The 16,514-nt window shown below is 37.3% G+C and overlaps 1 protein-coding gene across 6 annotated transcripts in view; it reads left to right on the plus strand.

Annotated features, from left to right (window-relative positions):
* CDK14 (cyclin dependent kinase 14) overlaps positions 1-16,514 on the plus strand; it is a 321,627-nt gene that overhangs the window by 104,378 nt on the left and 200,735 nt on the right. For all 6 annotated transcript variants that reach the window (XM_074835205.1, XM_074835223.1, XM_074835248.1 and 3 more), the window contains one exon: positions 3,098-3,177. In XM_074835205.1, the coding sequence (XP_074691306.1) occupies positions 3,098-3,177 (80 nt within the window). The remainder of the gene's footprint in view (positions 1-3,097; positions 3,178-16,514) is intronic.

Raw genomic sequence — 16,514 nt, forward strand, 5'->3', positions numbered from 1 at the left:
TTAGGAAATAGAAATCTTATAATCAGTATTGTCCTTAATAGAAACTAATGAGGCAGTTGAGAGGATGGACATAAGATGATAAGTGAAATCCTTGACCCAGCTAAGCGTATTGTTTGAGAAGGTGGGAAATAGTTTACTTTGGATGGTGAGCAAGAGAGGTGGTTTAATGAATCCTAGATGTTAAAAGGGGCATCAGTGTTGCCTTTTCACTAAAAGGCTGTCTGCCTGTCAGTTTTCCTACTTGTTTTTGAAAATAATGAAAATACTGAGTGTGCTTTAAAAGTTGTGAAAGACAAATGTGAAGTAATATCTGGGAGGAATTCTGCTAACCTTATCTGATCACTATTGGAGACTGCAAAGACAAGTTCTGATAGGTTGCAGAGGTAATTTTCTCCAGGTGTCTCTTTTTCAATCTTGTTTCTAAGGAAATTGCCATGTTATTTTGGCATGTCATGACAATATTCAGGGCATAATTTCGTGACATAGGTGGCTTGATCCTATGGCTCGTTGCTTTTCAAGAGGTGGTCCCAGTTCTTCTCATATATTTTCTAGTGGTTTTTGCTTTTAAAATGTGAAAAATGCCTTTACCATTTTTAAAGATTATGATTTAGTTCTTTTGGAAGAGCCAGTCTTCTCCTATTTAAGCTCCCTGAGCAGTCTCACTGTAGAGTCTAGCAGGAATGAGAGAAAATACAAGATAGTGGCAGGAGTGTGCAGCAGGGATTTAGCAGGAGCAAGGCTATACCCTAAGGTTGCCCTTAGTTCATCTCTGCAGCATCATCTAACTGCATCCTGAGATTGCATCAGTGGGAGAATAAAGGATGTGAATATACACACCTATCCCTTTTAATTGATGATACTTCATCATTTCTCACATCTTCAGTTTTATATGCTTGTGTTTATAGAAAATGAGTTGAAAAAAAAAATTTTAATGACTGGTTAGTAAATGAGAATAAGGAGGCCATTTTATTCTGAAAGTTATAGATTGATATACTGGAGATAAATAACACTAAAGGGGAGAATGAAATCCGAGAGGAACACTATTTGAGATTAGTTTGATCATTTTGATAGTATTAAGAGTTGCTGTGATGCCTATCAAGATGGTGACAGGTACCAATGACAAAGTGGCAGTGATAACTAAATAGCACAGCCCACCTACTGAGTTTAATCGGGAATTGTTTGAAATGAGTACCATACTAATGCTATTTGTGTTATTTATGAGTCAATGGAATGTAGAACTTCAGATTAAAAAGAACATAATCTACACAATGCTGTGTGCTATTTGACTATTTCTCTGGCAAAGAGACTCCACATCCCTGTTTCCTTAGCACCTCCTTGATCTGCTTTTTTCCATTGTGTTCTGCATTGCCTTCTCTGAACACAGCATCTGTCCTGTTCGTGATCTGAAAAATTGTCTTGCTTTTCTTATTTAAATTCCTCCTGCACAGTTATTTCATCTATTGTAAAATAATCAAGTTATCCAGGTATCTAATTTACTTATATGTATGTGATAGGTAGGGTGGTGTATTGATGGAGGAATTGAAAACTACACGCGTATATGAACCGCATGTCTGTCATCAGTCTTTCTGCTTCTGCTTTTATTATGGTTTATTCTCCTGTCTGTGCATGACACATGAAGTTACTTGGGGCAAGGCTTATCTTTTTCTGGTGCCAGAAGTCCTGTTTAATCTAACCAAAAAAATATGTAAAGCAATTATAAGGAAAAATCCAGATAATCAAGTAAGGTTAAGCTGATAATTATCTTTCAACAGTGGCTGGCAGCCTGAGACTTGAACTGGTGCCAGTCTGAAGCATGATGACTAGTTGGAAGGTGATGAGTAAACCGTCTTTTGATAACCAGGGTTTCTTAAGTTTCTCAGAGTCATTACCCAATGCTGTGTATAGGGCTAATGAGATTCTGGCAATTATAGAAGAACAGTCAGAAGAAACAAGATGGTAGCCATCCTGTCACTGAAGTAATCTAACTGCAAAAATTAAAAGCCTGAGGGAGAAGATGAATTCAGACTTGGTAACTGTCCGTATCATCTTGCTTAGAAAAATGGATACATCTTTTAGGGCTCAGTACAATAGGGAATTACCTCCAAGACTACAGGAGTGTGAAGCTCCAATATTTCCTTGGGCATTGTGGCTGTAAGGCTAATTTTGCTTTTACAGAAAGAAATTGCAGTAATACTAATAATTTTTTGGCAACTGTGTTATGGCTTTTTGGTAATCTATCCTCACCATTGCTTGTCATACCTGGGGAGTCTATTAAAATTTCAGAATATGAGTTTGTTCTTGAGGAGGGTAATCAATATAATTTTTTATCTTTCATTCAGTTTTTGTGGGATTAACTTTGGATAAACTGAACCAACTTGATTTTTTTGCAAGGCCTTGAATGTGATTCATGTGTGGTGAAATTTTGAATGCTAGAAGTGAAACCAGACAAAAAGATTTTAAACTAGAGTGACCTGTTATGAAGTTTTGTCCCTTGGAGCACAAAATATTTTTAAGCTTATAAATGAGAGTCATTATAATCTAAAACTAGCCTGGGCCATGTAGTCAAGAATGTAGCTTGGAACAATCCTGCCCTAACAGGAAATGGCCAGAATGACCTAAAAAATATTTCCTATCTCAAACTTCCATAGCTTTTTGAGGGTGATAATTATGGGTATGATGCAGTGGGAAGGAGGCAATCAGTATAAATATAGATATACTGCAAGTGGGGTGATTGATGAAAATCAAATGCCTTTTTCTTTGAAAAAAATTGATCAAATAAAGGACAGATACTTTAAAACCATATTTTACAATGTGATGCTTCTTAACAAAGCTTCAGTTTAGTGCTGTGATAGAAAGGAAACAGACTGACTCAGATAAAACTGAGATCATTTCTTGGATTGCATCTGAGTGTGAAAATATAAAGTTGACATTATGGAAGCTATGAAATGTGTCTTACAGTGCTATAAATGAATCACTGGCATTGAGAGGAAGAAATTGAATAAGTACATGATGGGAAACAAGTTCTATTATGAGAAAAACTGTTTCTGCTTTAATTTTGTTTTTTATTTCTCCTTTCCCTCCCCTCTTTCCCTTTCAGGGTAAATGGAAAGCTGGTGGCATTGAAGGTGATTAGATTACAAGAAGAGGAAGGAACCCCATTTACCGCTATCAGGGAAGGTATGCACTCACATTTAATGATTATACATGGGGGTTTTTTTGTGATTACATTGCACTTCTTTTTTTTTTGTGCCATGCTATAGTGAATAGCTTGAGAATTCAAATTATATGGTTATGTTCTTAGTAGGAAGAAACTTTGGTGCTTCAAAAACAAAGCTTCTGGTGTGGGAGTTCTTGTTAAAGAATGCAGCTCTGCCTCTGCTTTGGCTCCTATTAGATTTACTATACAAATGAGTACTTAAGAGTGTGTTTAAGGTGGGTGTGAGAAGTCACTCTGAAAGATAAGAGAACTATGTAAGTCGCGCTTCTTGCCTGCAGGCAGCACCTAAGATGAAGGTAGATGTAATTTTTCATATACCCGCAGCATGAAGTGAAGAAGTGTTTCTTGATGAAGGCAATCAGAAGATCAGGGAGCAAAAATACAGGCGTCTTAGAAGCTGTGTGTAGTTTGGGACTAGCTTTTGTTTGTTTTTCCTTCCCCATGGACTCTTAACTTGTGTGGCTTGGGAAGTGTGCTCGGAGATGCCTGTTACGCTTTCTGCTTTGCTCCTTTATCCTTCCTTGTCAGCCTCTTGTGGTCCCTAGTGACAGATGCTTTATCTGAGCATGCCTGTGTCGAGCTCCTCTGCAGAAATTGCTGGATGTGCCTTCTCTGCATGGGCCTCCTCTGTTACAAGGTACTAAAAATGAGCTGTGGTATAGAAATAATAAACAATTTACCATCACACCACTGATTCAGACTCAGCTGAAGTTGGTAGTGAACTAGAGATGAATGAGATTGTGGCTTTTGAGGGAACTTTTAAAACTGTGCTGCCTATCTTGGCATAATTCCTAAGGTGGGATGAGCCAGGGAGATACCAGAACATCAGCCCTCGCAGGGTCCACAGCATGGCCCTGCATGGGAGGTGTGCAGTTTCGTGGCCATCGCAGCCACAGTCCCAGCAGCTGCAGCTCCCTTGTCCGCTGCTCCTGCCTATGTTCCTGCAGCTGTCCATATGCCATATGTCTGTCTGTACATTGAGCCTGTTTTGGGTTGGACTGGGCAAAAAAACCAAATCCTTGTTTGATGTGACTGACATCCTGAAGTTAGAAGCCTCTGAAGTACTGTGGATTTCCATCCCAAGGTTGTGCATTTTAAAGGGGGCTCTTTCACAAAGGAGAGAAAACTGTGGGTGGCCAATTTATGAAGGTATTTCGGCAGCTCTTCTGTACTGCTTTGTTTGAGCAATAATTATTGAATGATCTGACACATTTATTCATAATGATATATATTTTATCTGTGAGCTGTCTGTCCCCACAGCTGTGCCATGATAACGAGGTGTGCAGAGGGTTACGAGCGCAGCTTTCAATATTTGTAATGTTAAGTTCAAGGCTTAACAACCTGTGTTTCAAATACGTTTATTGTTCTCCAGGTTTTCAGTTGATAAGGTACTGACTTAATAAGGAAAAAATAGATATGGCTTTCTTGCTCCTTTTTAGTGACAGTTAAAAGGTTTTTCAATGTGAGTTTGGTCTAGATGAAAATTTATAGTGTTATAACTGTCAAATACAGTATAATGTGTTTTCCTCCATAAATTGTTGTGTGAGCTCAGTATAAATAAGTATTTTTTAGGAGGAAGAACAGAGATTTTTCTACTTTTTTTTTTTTTTAAATTATAAAAGCATACTCGCATGAAAATACTTTTCACACTGTCATTGGAAAAGTTTTCCTTTTAGCTGTGACTACAGCACTGTGGTTGAAGCCAGTTAAAATTCTGGTACTTCAATATTAGTAGAACAAAGCTCTTGTCTAGAAAAGCTCTTAAAGTTATTAAATAATATATATTTTCTTAAGTATGCGGTATCTCACTGATTTTGATGGGACTGTATGCATCTGTTGTATTTCTAAGTACTCATCTAAGGCTGTGACTGGATCCAAAGAGTATTAGGCTAATGAGAGTTTTTTTTCTCGACTTTTTGAAGACTCTTGGTTAGGTGGGGTGAAACTCAGGTTATACGTTGTTTGTTTGTGTGGGTTTTGGGGTTTTTTTGGTAAACGTAATCCTGTCGCCTGGGTAGTGGAACTTCATTCAGATCTGCAGGAGCTATTAATATTAGGACAGAAAAGTAAGGAAGGCCGTATGAGAAATATAACTTTCAGAAGGTAATCTCTGATGTTGTGCCAGACCTGTATTATTTAACAGTAATGCTACAGCTGTGGACTTCACTCACAGGACCTGAGGAAGCTGTTGCTTTCCTCTTAGCAGCATCTAATCCATCTTGGACATGGTGGGTTCTGTGATGCAGCCGTGGCTGATCTTGGCTACATGGGGGGGGGGGGGGGGGGGGGGGGGGGGGGAGGAGAAAAGAAATGCTTGTATAAGCTCTTGAAGTTATCTGATAAGTTTGATACGGAAGAACAGTAAGAACGGGACACTGTGTTAAGCAGATATTTCTTGATCTCCATTGGCTGACTGAGGAATCCAACACTATAATTTAGACTGGGACAATTAGAACAAGGACAAATACTGCTGAAGATGAGATCAACTTGTAATTTCAGTTATCTGAGTAGTGTTGCTCAAATAAAAAAAAATGCCAGTATTGTATCATGAGCCAGAGATCTGTTAGAGGGCATTTCTTTCCGAAGTGTTTCATAATTGAGAAACCCAGGCAGGTTTAGACCTTGATTTACTTGTTATTTTCTAATTTTCCTTCAATGTAAGGCAAATTCAGGCAAAAGTCTAGTTATTTATAAACTAAAACTAATGTAAATAAATTGTTTAGCATTTCTCATGGCTGCTTGGGTAAAGCAGTGAGAGAAAATAGCATTCCTGCTCAGTGCTCCCGATGGGGATGCTGTGTGGTGTTAATTATGGAGAAGTTACAGGCTGCAGTCTTAAGCAGTGGTCATGCTGAGGGAATTTTGTAGCTATCTGTGTACAGGGAAGCGTATTGTTACTGTTGTGACAGCAGCAGAATCAAGCTCAAAGGAAAACAAAGTTACAAAGAAAAAAGACTAAGAGAGTAGGAAAATGCAGGATATAAATATGGAATATGTGTCTGCAGACACAAGCACTAACTTGGTTGGAACAAAAAATGGAAGGAAAAATTTAAAAAATTCCCCACCAGTAAAGCTGCATAAGAAGAATCATAGTTAATGTTAATGACTGGGGGAGGTTTAGCTAAAACTTCAATAAAGCTTATAAAGTAATTCTGCTTTTACAGCAGATGTGGGTTTGTGTCTTCTACCAGTTATCAGTTACATAGGTTTGAATGAAAATAGGTAAATGTGGCTTATTTATCAGTGCTGCTTAGTGCTCTATTGAATTTCTAGAAAAAAATTTGTAAGTAGCCTGTGCTAAATGTTCTTTCAACTTGATGTGAGTCAGTTGTACCGACTTACTGATGCTTTCATTTAGTGGCGTGCAGTTTATAGGATGTTTCACTCTGAATTTAACTCACTTGGTCTGGGATGATCTATTTTACCTTTGAAGAGCTTGAGAAAAAGGGGAAAAAAAAAAAAAAGAAAAAAGAGAAAAAAGCGCAATTGATTGGATGTGTATACCTAAGTGGGTTAAACCTATGTGATTTTCTGATCACATATGAATGGTGCAGGCCACCATATTACTGTTGTATTCTTTATGTGCATGCAACTGTGATAGCTTAGACAGTATGGAGTCTGAAAGTCATTTACACACTATTTTCTCATTTAAACTAAATTTGGTAGAATAGAGATTAGAAAATTATTTGTTTTCTGTGTTAATGTAGTTGTGGTATATTCTTTTACTGTAACTCTCATTATCAGCTGTTCAGAGATGTTTCAGCATCAGACTTGAAATGTTATTAAATCCACTGCAGCCAGCAGAAATGTTAACTGACCTTAACTTGTATCTCAGATATTTCATTTCCCTGATTTCCTGTAATATCATAGGTTCATCTAGGCTAAACACTGAACTGTGTGGTAAATTCTAATTCTGGAAACAGCTTGATTTACAATTCTGCAGTTATCTTGTTTGATTTCTGAGTAATAATATTCCCTATATTCAGCATGACAAGGATTTTGCTCTTTGAGTATTATGTAGACAAACATCCCTTGGTTTTGTCATTACCTTGCTTGAGAGATTAATTTTCTTACTGTGTTCCTTTCTTGAGCAGTAAAATTATTTCTAACTCATCCTAATCATGAAAACTGTTTTGTATTTGTTTTTCATTTTCTACCCTTGGAAATATTGCCAGTCCTTTGCTTAATCTGATTTACTAGTAGTAAATGGTAGTGTTTTATTTTCCATAGGCCTAGGTGATGTTTCAAAGCATCATCCAAACCAGGCACGTTTTGTAGATATTTTTGTACTTTGCCATTTAAATGCCAACAGATTAGGCAACTTTTAGTTTATTTCTCTCTTTTTATTAATTTTTGTGTTTACATCTTGTAAATAATATGTATTTGTACCTATTTGTGTTTCACATTTAAAAGTGTTCAGGTCAGAGACTGTCTCTACATCTTCAGTTTGACGGTTGCCGAGATAATAATTTTCCATCTACTTCAGCATCCAAGACAGTTACCTTAATGCTGCATAGGGATAGCAGCGTGCAAAAATAGTGCATAAATGTTTTGGAAGCAGCCAGCTGTCTTGCATTATAAAACTAACACAGGATTTGCTTAATCAGTTTCTTTAACTTAAATTTTTAAAGGCAGTTCAGCATGTATAGTGAATAAGTATGTTTTGTGACTTGTGGGAGAAAACTTAATGCCTTTGAGTGTCAGTATAGAGCAGGGAGGAGAGATGCTTAATTCTTGGCCACAAAACATCTTAGGAAGTCTTCAGAGTTTCAGGCCTCTTCCATCAGTATGTCACTATGTGGTATGAGAGAAGAAAAGAAACAAAAAATGAAAACCTTAAAAGGTCTTTATGTAAGAAATGCAAGTCCACCTTTATGCCCCAGAGTGGACAAACTTTCCGAGGTTGGGAGGTTTTCTGAGGCCTCCCCTTCTGAAGTTGTCAGGATGGAGGGGATAAATCTTCACTAAAGTTTTATCTGTGGAAAATTGAGGCAGAGTAACTGCTGAGAAAAAAGTTCAGGGAAGATCAGTTTGCCAAGAGAGACTCTTACTTAAGTGAATGTGTCATTTTTTGCATGGTGTTCCTAATGGGTGCACAATGGAAAATACTGCTTTGGAGTAACAATACTGCAAGTGATGTAAAGCCAACTGTGCTTCTGTATTATCCAAGAGAAACAGCACAGTCTGTACACATACCATCTAAGGAAGGGCTGCAGAAAGTTATATTTTTACTCAGTTGATATAATTCTTGTGACCTCATATTGAATTGTTACCTGAGTTATTGCACGCGCTTCCAGCTCAGTGATTTTTGACTGATATATAGCATAATGATCTTTACAACTTTTAAGTCAACAAATGACCTCATGGCACTAGTTAGATGACTCATGGTGATAAGCCTCCTATTAGAGTAGGTCTGGAAAGTTGTATGCTGTAGGTCAAGGGCACAATGAAACAATATCTGCCTATTTTTTTTCTAAGAGTTATTGTTGATTGATGTACTGGTAGAAGATAAACATGAAAATTGCAGTGGGAATCCCATCTTCATCTGGCAGTAAAGAGTAAATTATTCTTTTGTTTGGAAGGTAAATCACCCTCTTACAAAAAAATAAACCTATTCTTCCTTTTATGCAGGGTTTTTAATTTTTTTTTTTAATTAAGGAAGCTTGATAGCTGCTTTCTTTTGAATGATAGGAGTATGGAGGACTTTCACATTTCCTTCATGGAGTCCAGTCAAGAAATTTAAATTTCCATAACTGAAATGCCTAAAAGCTTCATATGTGTCTGGCTCAACAAGTCTCAGGGAACTTCAAGAGATTATGTTTGAGATTATGGAGATGTAACTATTTTGAGCGTGCATGTCACATGAATTACTATAGAGGTTTTGTGTCTTTATGTTTTTAGAGTCTAAGTTCACTCTCCCCAGAAGCCACATTGCTTTGGAGCATTTAAGTAAAAAGAGAAAAGGACAGTAGCTTGGCTGTAGCTTGGGAGGTTTTTCATTGCCTACAGAGTTGGCAGAGCTGGTGCCTACTGCAGGCTAAATAGCTACAGCTCAATTAACTGTAAAGTCCCTGCAATGTCAGTGCAGCTTGTAGTCATAACAGCTTTGTTTTTCACTGCTGTTAAAAATAACAAACACAAGCCAAGAACCTCTGGGACGCTTTATTGCTGGATATTTAAGGTCAAAAACTATTCAAAAGTAAAGAAACTCCAGCAATTTTAACTTCTCTTTCTGATATGGGCATCCTGCAGCCTTACCCCGAACTGTATGCTTCCTCAAAATAAAAGCGGGCCACAGGTTTTCCAAATTAAGACAGGTTGGGCTTCAAAAATGACAGTACATTTGGAAAAGGATGTTCCTGGGACCTTTCTTATGAAATTAAGTCAGCTTTTAAAATTTCCAAGACTTTTGGATGTTGTATTAAATGAGGTGTTGTGTTGTAGAGAAGTGTATATTCATTCTTACTGAACATTAATAATAGAAAAATTACGTAAATTTCCTTTAGGTTCTGGAGGTTTTATGACTGAACATCTTTTTGATAGCTCAGATTTTCAACCATATTTCATTTTTGCTTTCTCCTGCATGTGCACTTGTGTGCATTTGTGTATGTCTGAGAGAAGCATGTTAGATCTTTGGCGATGTGGAGCTTTGAAGCAGCAGGAGCTTTCGTCTTTATTCTGCTTTCCCTCCTGCTGTTCTCCTCAGCCCTGACTGGCTGCTAATTTATTTTACGGACAGTATTCATTTGCCTTTCTCTGAAAGCAGTTGAACTGGCTGGCTGAAACAGGTGAACTGAACTTCTGGTCATTTCAGATGAACATGGGAGAGCTTATAGTTTTCCAATCTCAGATACAGTGTGAGTGGTTACTGTGATGTTACTGTATCCTGCTTCTCAGAGTGTCCAAATTGCTCTGTGCTCATTCCTCTTTTTTTTTTTTTGGTGGACCAAATGAAGGCTTCTGTCCTTGTAGGGTGCTCAGAAATAGTAGAGATTGATAAAGTCTGTCTTGCTTGTTTCTTTGTTCCTTGCTATTCATAGGCTGAGCATAGTATATTTTTTTCCTCCTTTTTTTCCCTTTTTACCCTCTAACAAATTAGTGGTTCTCACAGTTATAAAACCTTCAGGAGAGCTGGGATTACATAAATGCAACATAAATGATGGTGTTTCCCTTTGAGAATTGTGATATAAATTTTAAACTCTGTAATGAACTATCATGTGGGAAAAGTGTCATGCTTTTCTGAAAAGTGCAAATGAAAATTCCAAACTATCCAGCTTCATAGAGCTAAATCTGTACCACAGAATATTCTGTCCCCTCTGTCCTCCTCCCATTCCCCCTCCAATATTTTATCTTTAGCCTGCTGAGTTGGAACACGGCTGTATCAATTGAATCTTCAGTACTTTTGATGTGCAAGCTGTGACCTTCTTCTGGCTTTTGTTCTTGGGCACAGTTCAAGCAAGAAAAGAATGGGGTGACACTTTGTGGATTTTTTGATTATTATTTTTTTTTAATATCATCATTTCGCCATCAGGAATCCTTTCCTCATCCTTGTTATCAGTTAGCTTAATGGTAGATCTTTCAGACTCTGACCTACTTCCACTGAAGAAGTTGTCTGTGCATCTTCAGTATTCACATGGAAGGTACTGGATAAAGGATCTCTTGCTATATCCAGTGCTAGAAGGTTACAAATCCATTAGTTCAGGGGTGCTATTGAACTCTTCTCAGTAAGGCAATTGCCTATAGTTTCCTCTGACCTGAGTTTCAGGGCTCTCTGGCTTGGCTTTTGATTTTGTTGGGGCCTTCTGCTCCAAGCAGTTTTCTTCTGCTCAAAAATGTTTCTTCTCCTCCCTATTTAATGCAGGAGTCAGAACTGTTGCCTTACAGGTTTGTCTGGTCAGCTGCTCTCACTATCCCTGATAGTATGATGGGAAGGATAGAAAAAAATGGTAGTTACCCGAATATGAAGGCTAAAAGGAGGGTGTCAATCCTTTCTTCATATATAACTAAAATGCATAACTCTTAAGTCATGCAGAACCCTTATGCAGCCCTCGTGGCTTTCTTGTTTGAGTGGAAGTTGGTGAGGGTCAGTCTTTTTATGCTGTATGCAAATCTAACCTCCTCTTATAGCACATGCTACCACCATAAAATGTAGAGCTAAGTTAATCTCGCTCCAAGTAGCATTAGTTTTTGCCCTGTGACCATATCCCAGTTGGAGTGGATAGAATTGTGATACAGATACTAGCTGGTTGTTAATATGAATGGAGATGATACCAAGTGATGGCATCTCAGCTTGAATTGCTTAGAAGACCCTAAGGCACCCTTCCAAGTGCCAGTACCTTCCATGACTACCTGGTGAAATAAAACTTTGATATCATCAGGTGCTGAGGCAAAGAAATGTCTCCTGAGCCTAGGCAATTCTTCAAATCATTTTTTCTTTTTTATATCTCCCTTTTGTGAAAGGAATAATCTTAGCAATAGTATCATTATCCTTGTGATTAAAGTGGGGACTTTAAATATGTACAAAGACATTTGTCTTCATCAAGACCTCCGCGTGTTTTGTGTGTGTGTTTCCACTGCTGTGTCCTGGATTTTGAAAGTACTGGAGCAAGGTGGCAACTTAGTTTGAACTGTTTCAGTCTACTTGAGTTTTCTCCATAGTCTTTTGCATGTGTTAAATTAGTAGGTGACTGTTGTATCTCAGCAGAACTAGTTTCAACTTTGGATAAATGCAAAATAAGGACAAGAGAAGGTTGTCTGGTTTCCTGGTGTTAAATCGTTCCCCCTTGAAGGAGATACATCACCACATGTATGGAAAGGAGTGTGTGGGTGCGTATATATATAGTGTGTGCATGTGTCTCCTGTATGTCTAAGACTTGACATAGAAAGCTGATTAATCCTGTCATCCAAACAACCAAATCCTTTACAAAGAGTCACATACTGGCTTTGATCAACCCAGAGAATGACTAATGTGATTTTGATGTGTACCCACATCTAGATAAAGATAAAATCCTTCCCATGAAAGATGTCCGTTTTCATCAGTTGTGTTTGAGACACATGACCATCTTCTTGCTACCAACTTCAGCCATCATTCATAAACACATCATCAGAACAGCTTTGTGGGGTTTTAACACAAAAGGCTCATGAATTAATTATTCTAATTTTCCCAATGTGTGTAATTTACTTGGAAGTATGGTATGAAACAGTCCTGGTTCTTCAGACACGAGTATAACAATGAAGATGTGCATGTGCTACTGCTGGATCCACAATACTGTCTTTGTTTTCAATGCTTTTGTTCACAGCACAATAACTACTTTTTTTCCTTGGAAAAAACCAACTAGTTCATTGCAAATTTGTAACTTGTTTATGAACAGGTCCTAAAATGAAGCACCATCAGTCACTTTTCAGACACAAGATACAATTCTGGTTTTATATCTATGTATATCACTCCTATATCAAAGGGAGAATGATTGTTGTTTGCAAATGATGGGGCCATGCCTTCAGAAGAGGCTTGCTAGTTGAGAAGACAGGCAGCCTGAAAGGATGAGGCTACTGCAGTATTTTGCCTTACTGCCTTTTATTCTCACCTCTTGTGGTAGCGATTCAGTTTTTCCTTAAATATGTCATGTATTCAGGGAAGTAAAAAATCCCAGCACGGTAAAATGCTATGTTTAGATCACAGTACTTTGCTGAAGATTTTAAGCATTAATTGTTTTGAAACTTTGAAATACTTGGGAAATATTTTCAGTAACCTGCATCTTTTTACTGGCATGAAATATGGCAACAGCCACTGCAGTCAGAAGCATGCACTGATACCTTTCTCATGGGAAGAAAAACATCAGTTATAGTCAAAACAGTCCAAAACCCATTAGCAAATACATCTTATATTGCAGTTACATATGTGAAGAAAAAAAATACGTTATTTCTTTTCCTCCCTTGTTTTTGATTTCTGTTTCTTCACAGACTGCTTTTTTCTTTGGTCTAACTGCTGCTGGATGCTGTAGGCAGAGTTGTCTGGGTCAGGTCATTCCTTTGGGAGTCAGCACTGCTCCTTTTCCTCTCTAGTATTTTTCCATAGGCTGAAGATTATGTTGCAAACAGTTCTTTTTTTTTTTTTTTTTTTTCTGGGAAAGGTGGGAGATTTATCATTCAGGAATTACATGGAGCTGAAACGCATGCTCCATAATGGGATCTCTTCTCACAGTATGGGTGGAGTTACTGCTTTCAGGCTTTATAATCAACATGAAGAGAGTAGTATGTCAAAATTGGAAATTGACCTTTACTGTCTTCTTCAAAGCAACGAAAATGAATATCCACATTATTTTACTTTGGAATGTTCCTCCCGAGTAAGCAGTATAAAAAAAGATGATGATAATGTATCGCATTTTTCTGCTGAGATGAAGGGGGACTGAATGGTTCAGAGACTGGTAATAGGATATTGTGACCTTCCACCTCTGACCCATTTATTAAAATACAGGCCATGACAGTAGAGTCTAAAAAGTCATCACATGCACAGCTATAGAATCTGGAACTGTGTATTTCTGAATTTTTAAGGTCTGGGCCATTTGTCACAGACTTCCACAGTTTCTCAGCTGGCAGCATATTTAGCTGGAGCTAATTGAAAAGTGAACTACAAACAAAATGAATGGAGAAAGCCTTGTAAATAAGGATATATTAGCTGTGCTTAACTTGGTGATTTGTATCCATTCTGATCTGATACAGCTTGTTTGTCGTCCTTGTTTTGTGAAGCTTGATTCAGAGTTCCCTTAACCAGTGCAGAAGTGGTACCGACCGGTTTTCTTTGACTATTACTTGGGGATGTTAGGAGGGGTTATGCGAATAAGAATGCTGTGGATTTTGCCTTGAGAGTATGCTCAAAACTTGCACTGTCAATGACAAGCTAATTTTAAGCATTTGACTTTTTGCTCTGGATCTCCTGTGGAAATTTCCTAACACCCTTTTTTGTCTATAAGTAACGTAAACTGAGAGTTAGTTCTTTGAAGCCAGTCTTAGTTGTACAGCTCAGGTAATTATATAACAAATATCCTTGGGTTTTATTTAATCTTAATTATCACCTGTTTGTCCCTGAGCAGAAGCAAAGTCAGACAGGATGATAGCAGTGCCAGCGGGACTGGCTTCCATCTGAAAACATCCTCCCTTCCCTCAAATCTCCCAAAACCTGAGAGGACGAAGTAACCCAAGTTACTGTGATAGGTTAAATACAGCTGAGTGGAAAAAAAAAAATCAAAATGGTACTTGCAAAGTAAAAAGAAAAGCTGTTAAGTCAATATATTTTGAAGTTCTAGTTTGGAAGCAGTCAAAATTGACCTACTTTTATGTGGTCCAAATATTTCCAAATTTTTATATCTGGAAAAGAATGTAATCTACTCTACATTTTACACATTTCACCCTCAAACAGCAGGATAACACACACACCACATGCTCACTTCCCTTTTCCTCTATTTCTTTGAAATGCAGGATGCACACTTGCTCTTTTGTGTGCTGTAAGGGCTTGAAAAATGTGTTTAATACTAGCAAGAACGTTTTCATAGAAACATTTATTGGGTTGTGTGAGGGTTTTATTAAGAAATCAAGAAGACAGAAACCCAAGACATTTAGCACATCTGGACAAGATAAAAATTTGCTTTTGTTTTTTCATTTCTGGTTTTCTCAGCATAGCAATGCCTACATTGTCACCAGCAGGAAACTGCCAGTTCCTGAAGGGACATCTAACTCAAAGCAAAACCCAGCAGGTTGTAGGCTCATTGACAAAAAGCTGTAAAGAACTTTCACAGTTTTCCAGGTTACTTTATCTCAATGTATTTGTGGTCCTAAAAGGTATCTTTCAATTTGCAATTATGTGTTTCTCAGAAAAGTCTTGGTTATAAAGCTGACATGCTTGAAATACTGGCTTTGCATCAAGATTTCTAACAGAATTAACATTTGAATCACTTGAGACCCTGTTCACAAAGCAGAGGACTATTTGCATAATCAAAAATGCTTTATTTTGCATGCCAGTGGAGAAGCTAAGGATTGTAGCTGCAGCTCACAAACAAAATTCAAGTGATCGGTATTGATGTGTGTCTGTATGCTGCTGTCTCTCCGTCTTGCTTGCACAAATAAGTGCAAATCTATATAAAGGCAAAAGAAAAGGTTTTGGAGCAACGTATAGTCTCCATTAAAGCTTGATTAAACAAACTTTGCTTAAGTTATTAGTGTAAGGATTAGATGAACTTCCCACTCTACCAAATGTAGATGGGTTTTGGGGGCACTTTTGCAGCTGGGTTTTTGCAAGAGGATGGATGTCTTTCTAAAAATATGCTCAGTAAAAATTTATGAGCTTGAAAATTGCACCTTCTATTGAGGAAGTCAAACTAAATAACCTGTAAGAGTATATGTCTGTGGATAATGGGTTCAAGACTTTCTTAACACCTTTCGGTTGGATTTCTGCCAGTAGTCCAAGAGGCTTATGAATTGCATTAATAACCTTCCCATCTCCCCATTAGTCCATGCATTCATGTTTTTCATCCATTTTTATGGCTGTAGACAAGAAAGTAGAATGTCACATTCAAAGAATTTGTTTCTTTGTACATGAATAACTCCTGATCAGAGTTCAAGAGCATGAAGCAACTTCTAACCTCTCTGAGGCAATAGGAAAACTCTGGGTCTTAAAAAACCCCTTAAGTATCAGGGGATTTTATTCCTTTCTTCTTTTCTAGAATGAACTTCTGATATGTTGTTGCTGTTAAATTAAGTTCTTTACTGAAGTTTGGCTGAGGAAGTTTTAGTTCCACAAAGAAATTTGGGTTATAATTGTTGCAACTTCAGATTATTTGACCTTAAAAAGAGTCTGATGTGATCTAGCTTTTTACTTGCTAATGTATGTCAACTAATTAAAAAAAAAATTATTGAGGCATGATATGAAAATTTTAAACAAATTTTGTGACATTTTCAAGTCTTAATTGACTTCATTTTAGATGGATTGAATTTTTTTCTTGAATAAGGGACTTGGGATTTCATTATCAGTGCTATTTAGTTCTAATTAAATTAATTTATTTTAAAATATACTGATTAAAAGCTTGAGGTTTAAATAAAAAATAAAATGAGATTTAAATTAAATTAAAACTATCTTGGATGGTAGATAATGTTCCTGAAAAGAGAATCTATGCTTTTGAGCCTTCAATATCACAGTATGAGCTTTTATTCTGGTGTGTGTTTGTTTGTTTACTTTAAATTATACCTCTGGAGTAAAAGTATTTCTCAGATGCATCTAGGTCTGGAAACTAGAATAGAAATTGTG

The sequence above is a fragment of the Strix aluco genome, chromosome 1, assembly GCF_031877795.1.
Source record: "Strix aluco isolate bStrAlu1 chromosome 1, bStrAlu1.hap1, whole genome shotgun sequence".
Lineage (NCBI taxonomy): Eukaryota > Metazoa > Chordata > Aves > Strigiformes > Strigidae > Strix > Strix aluco.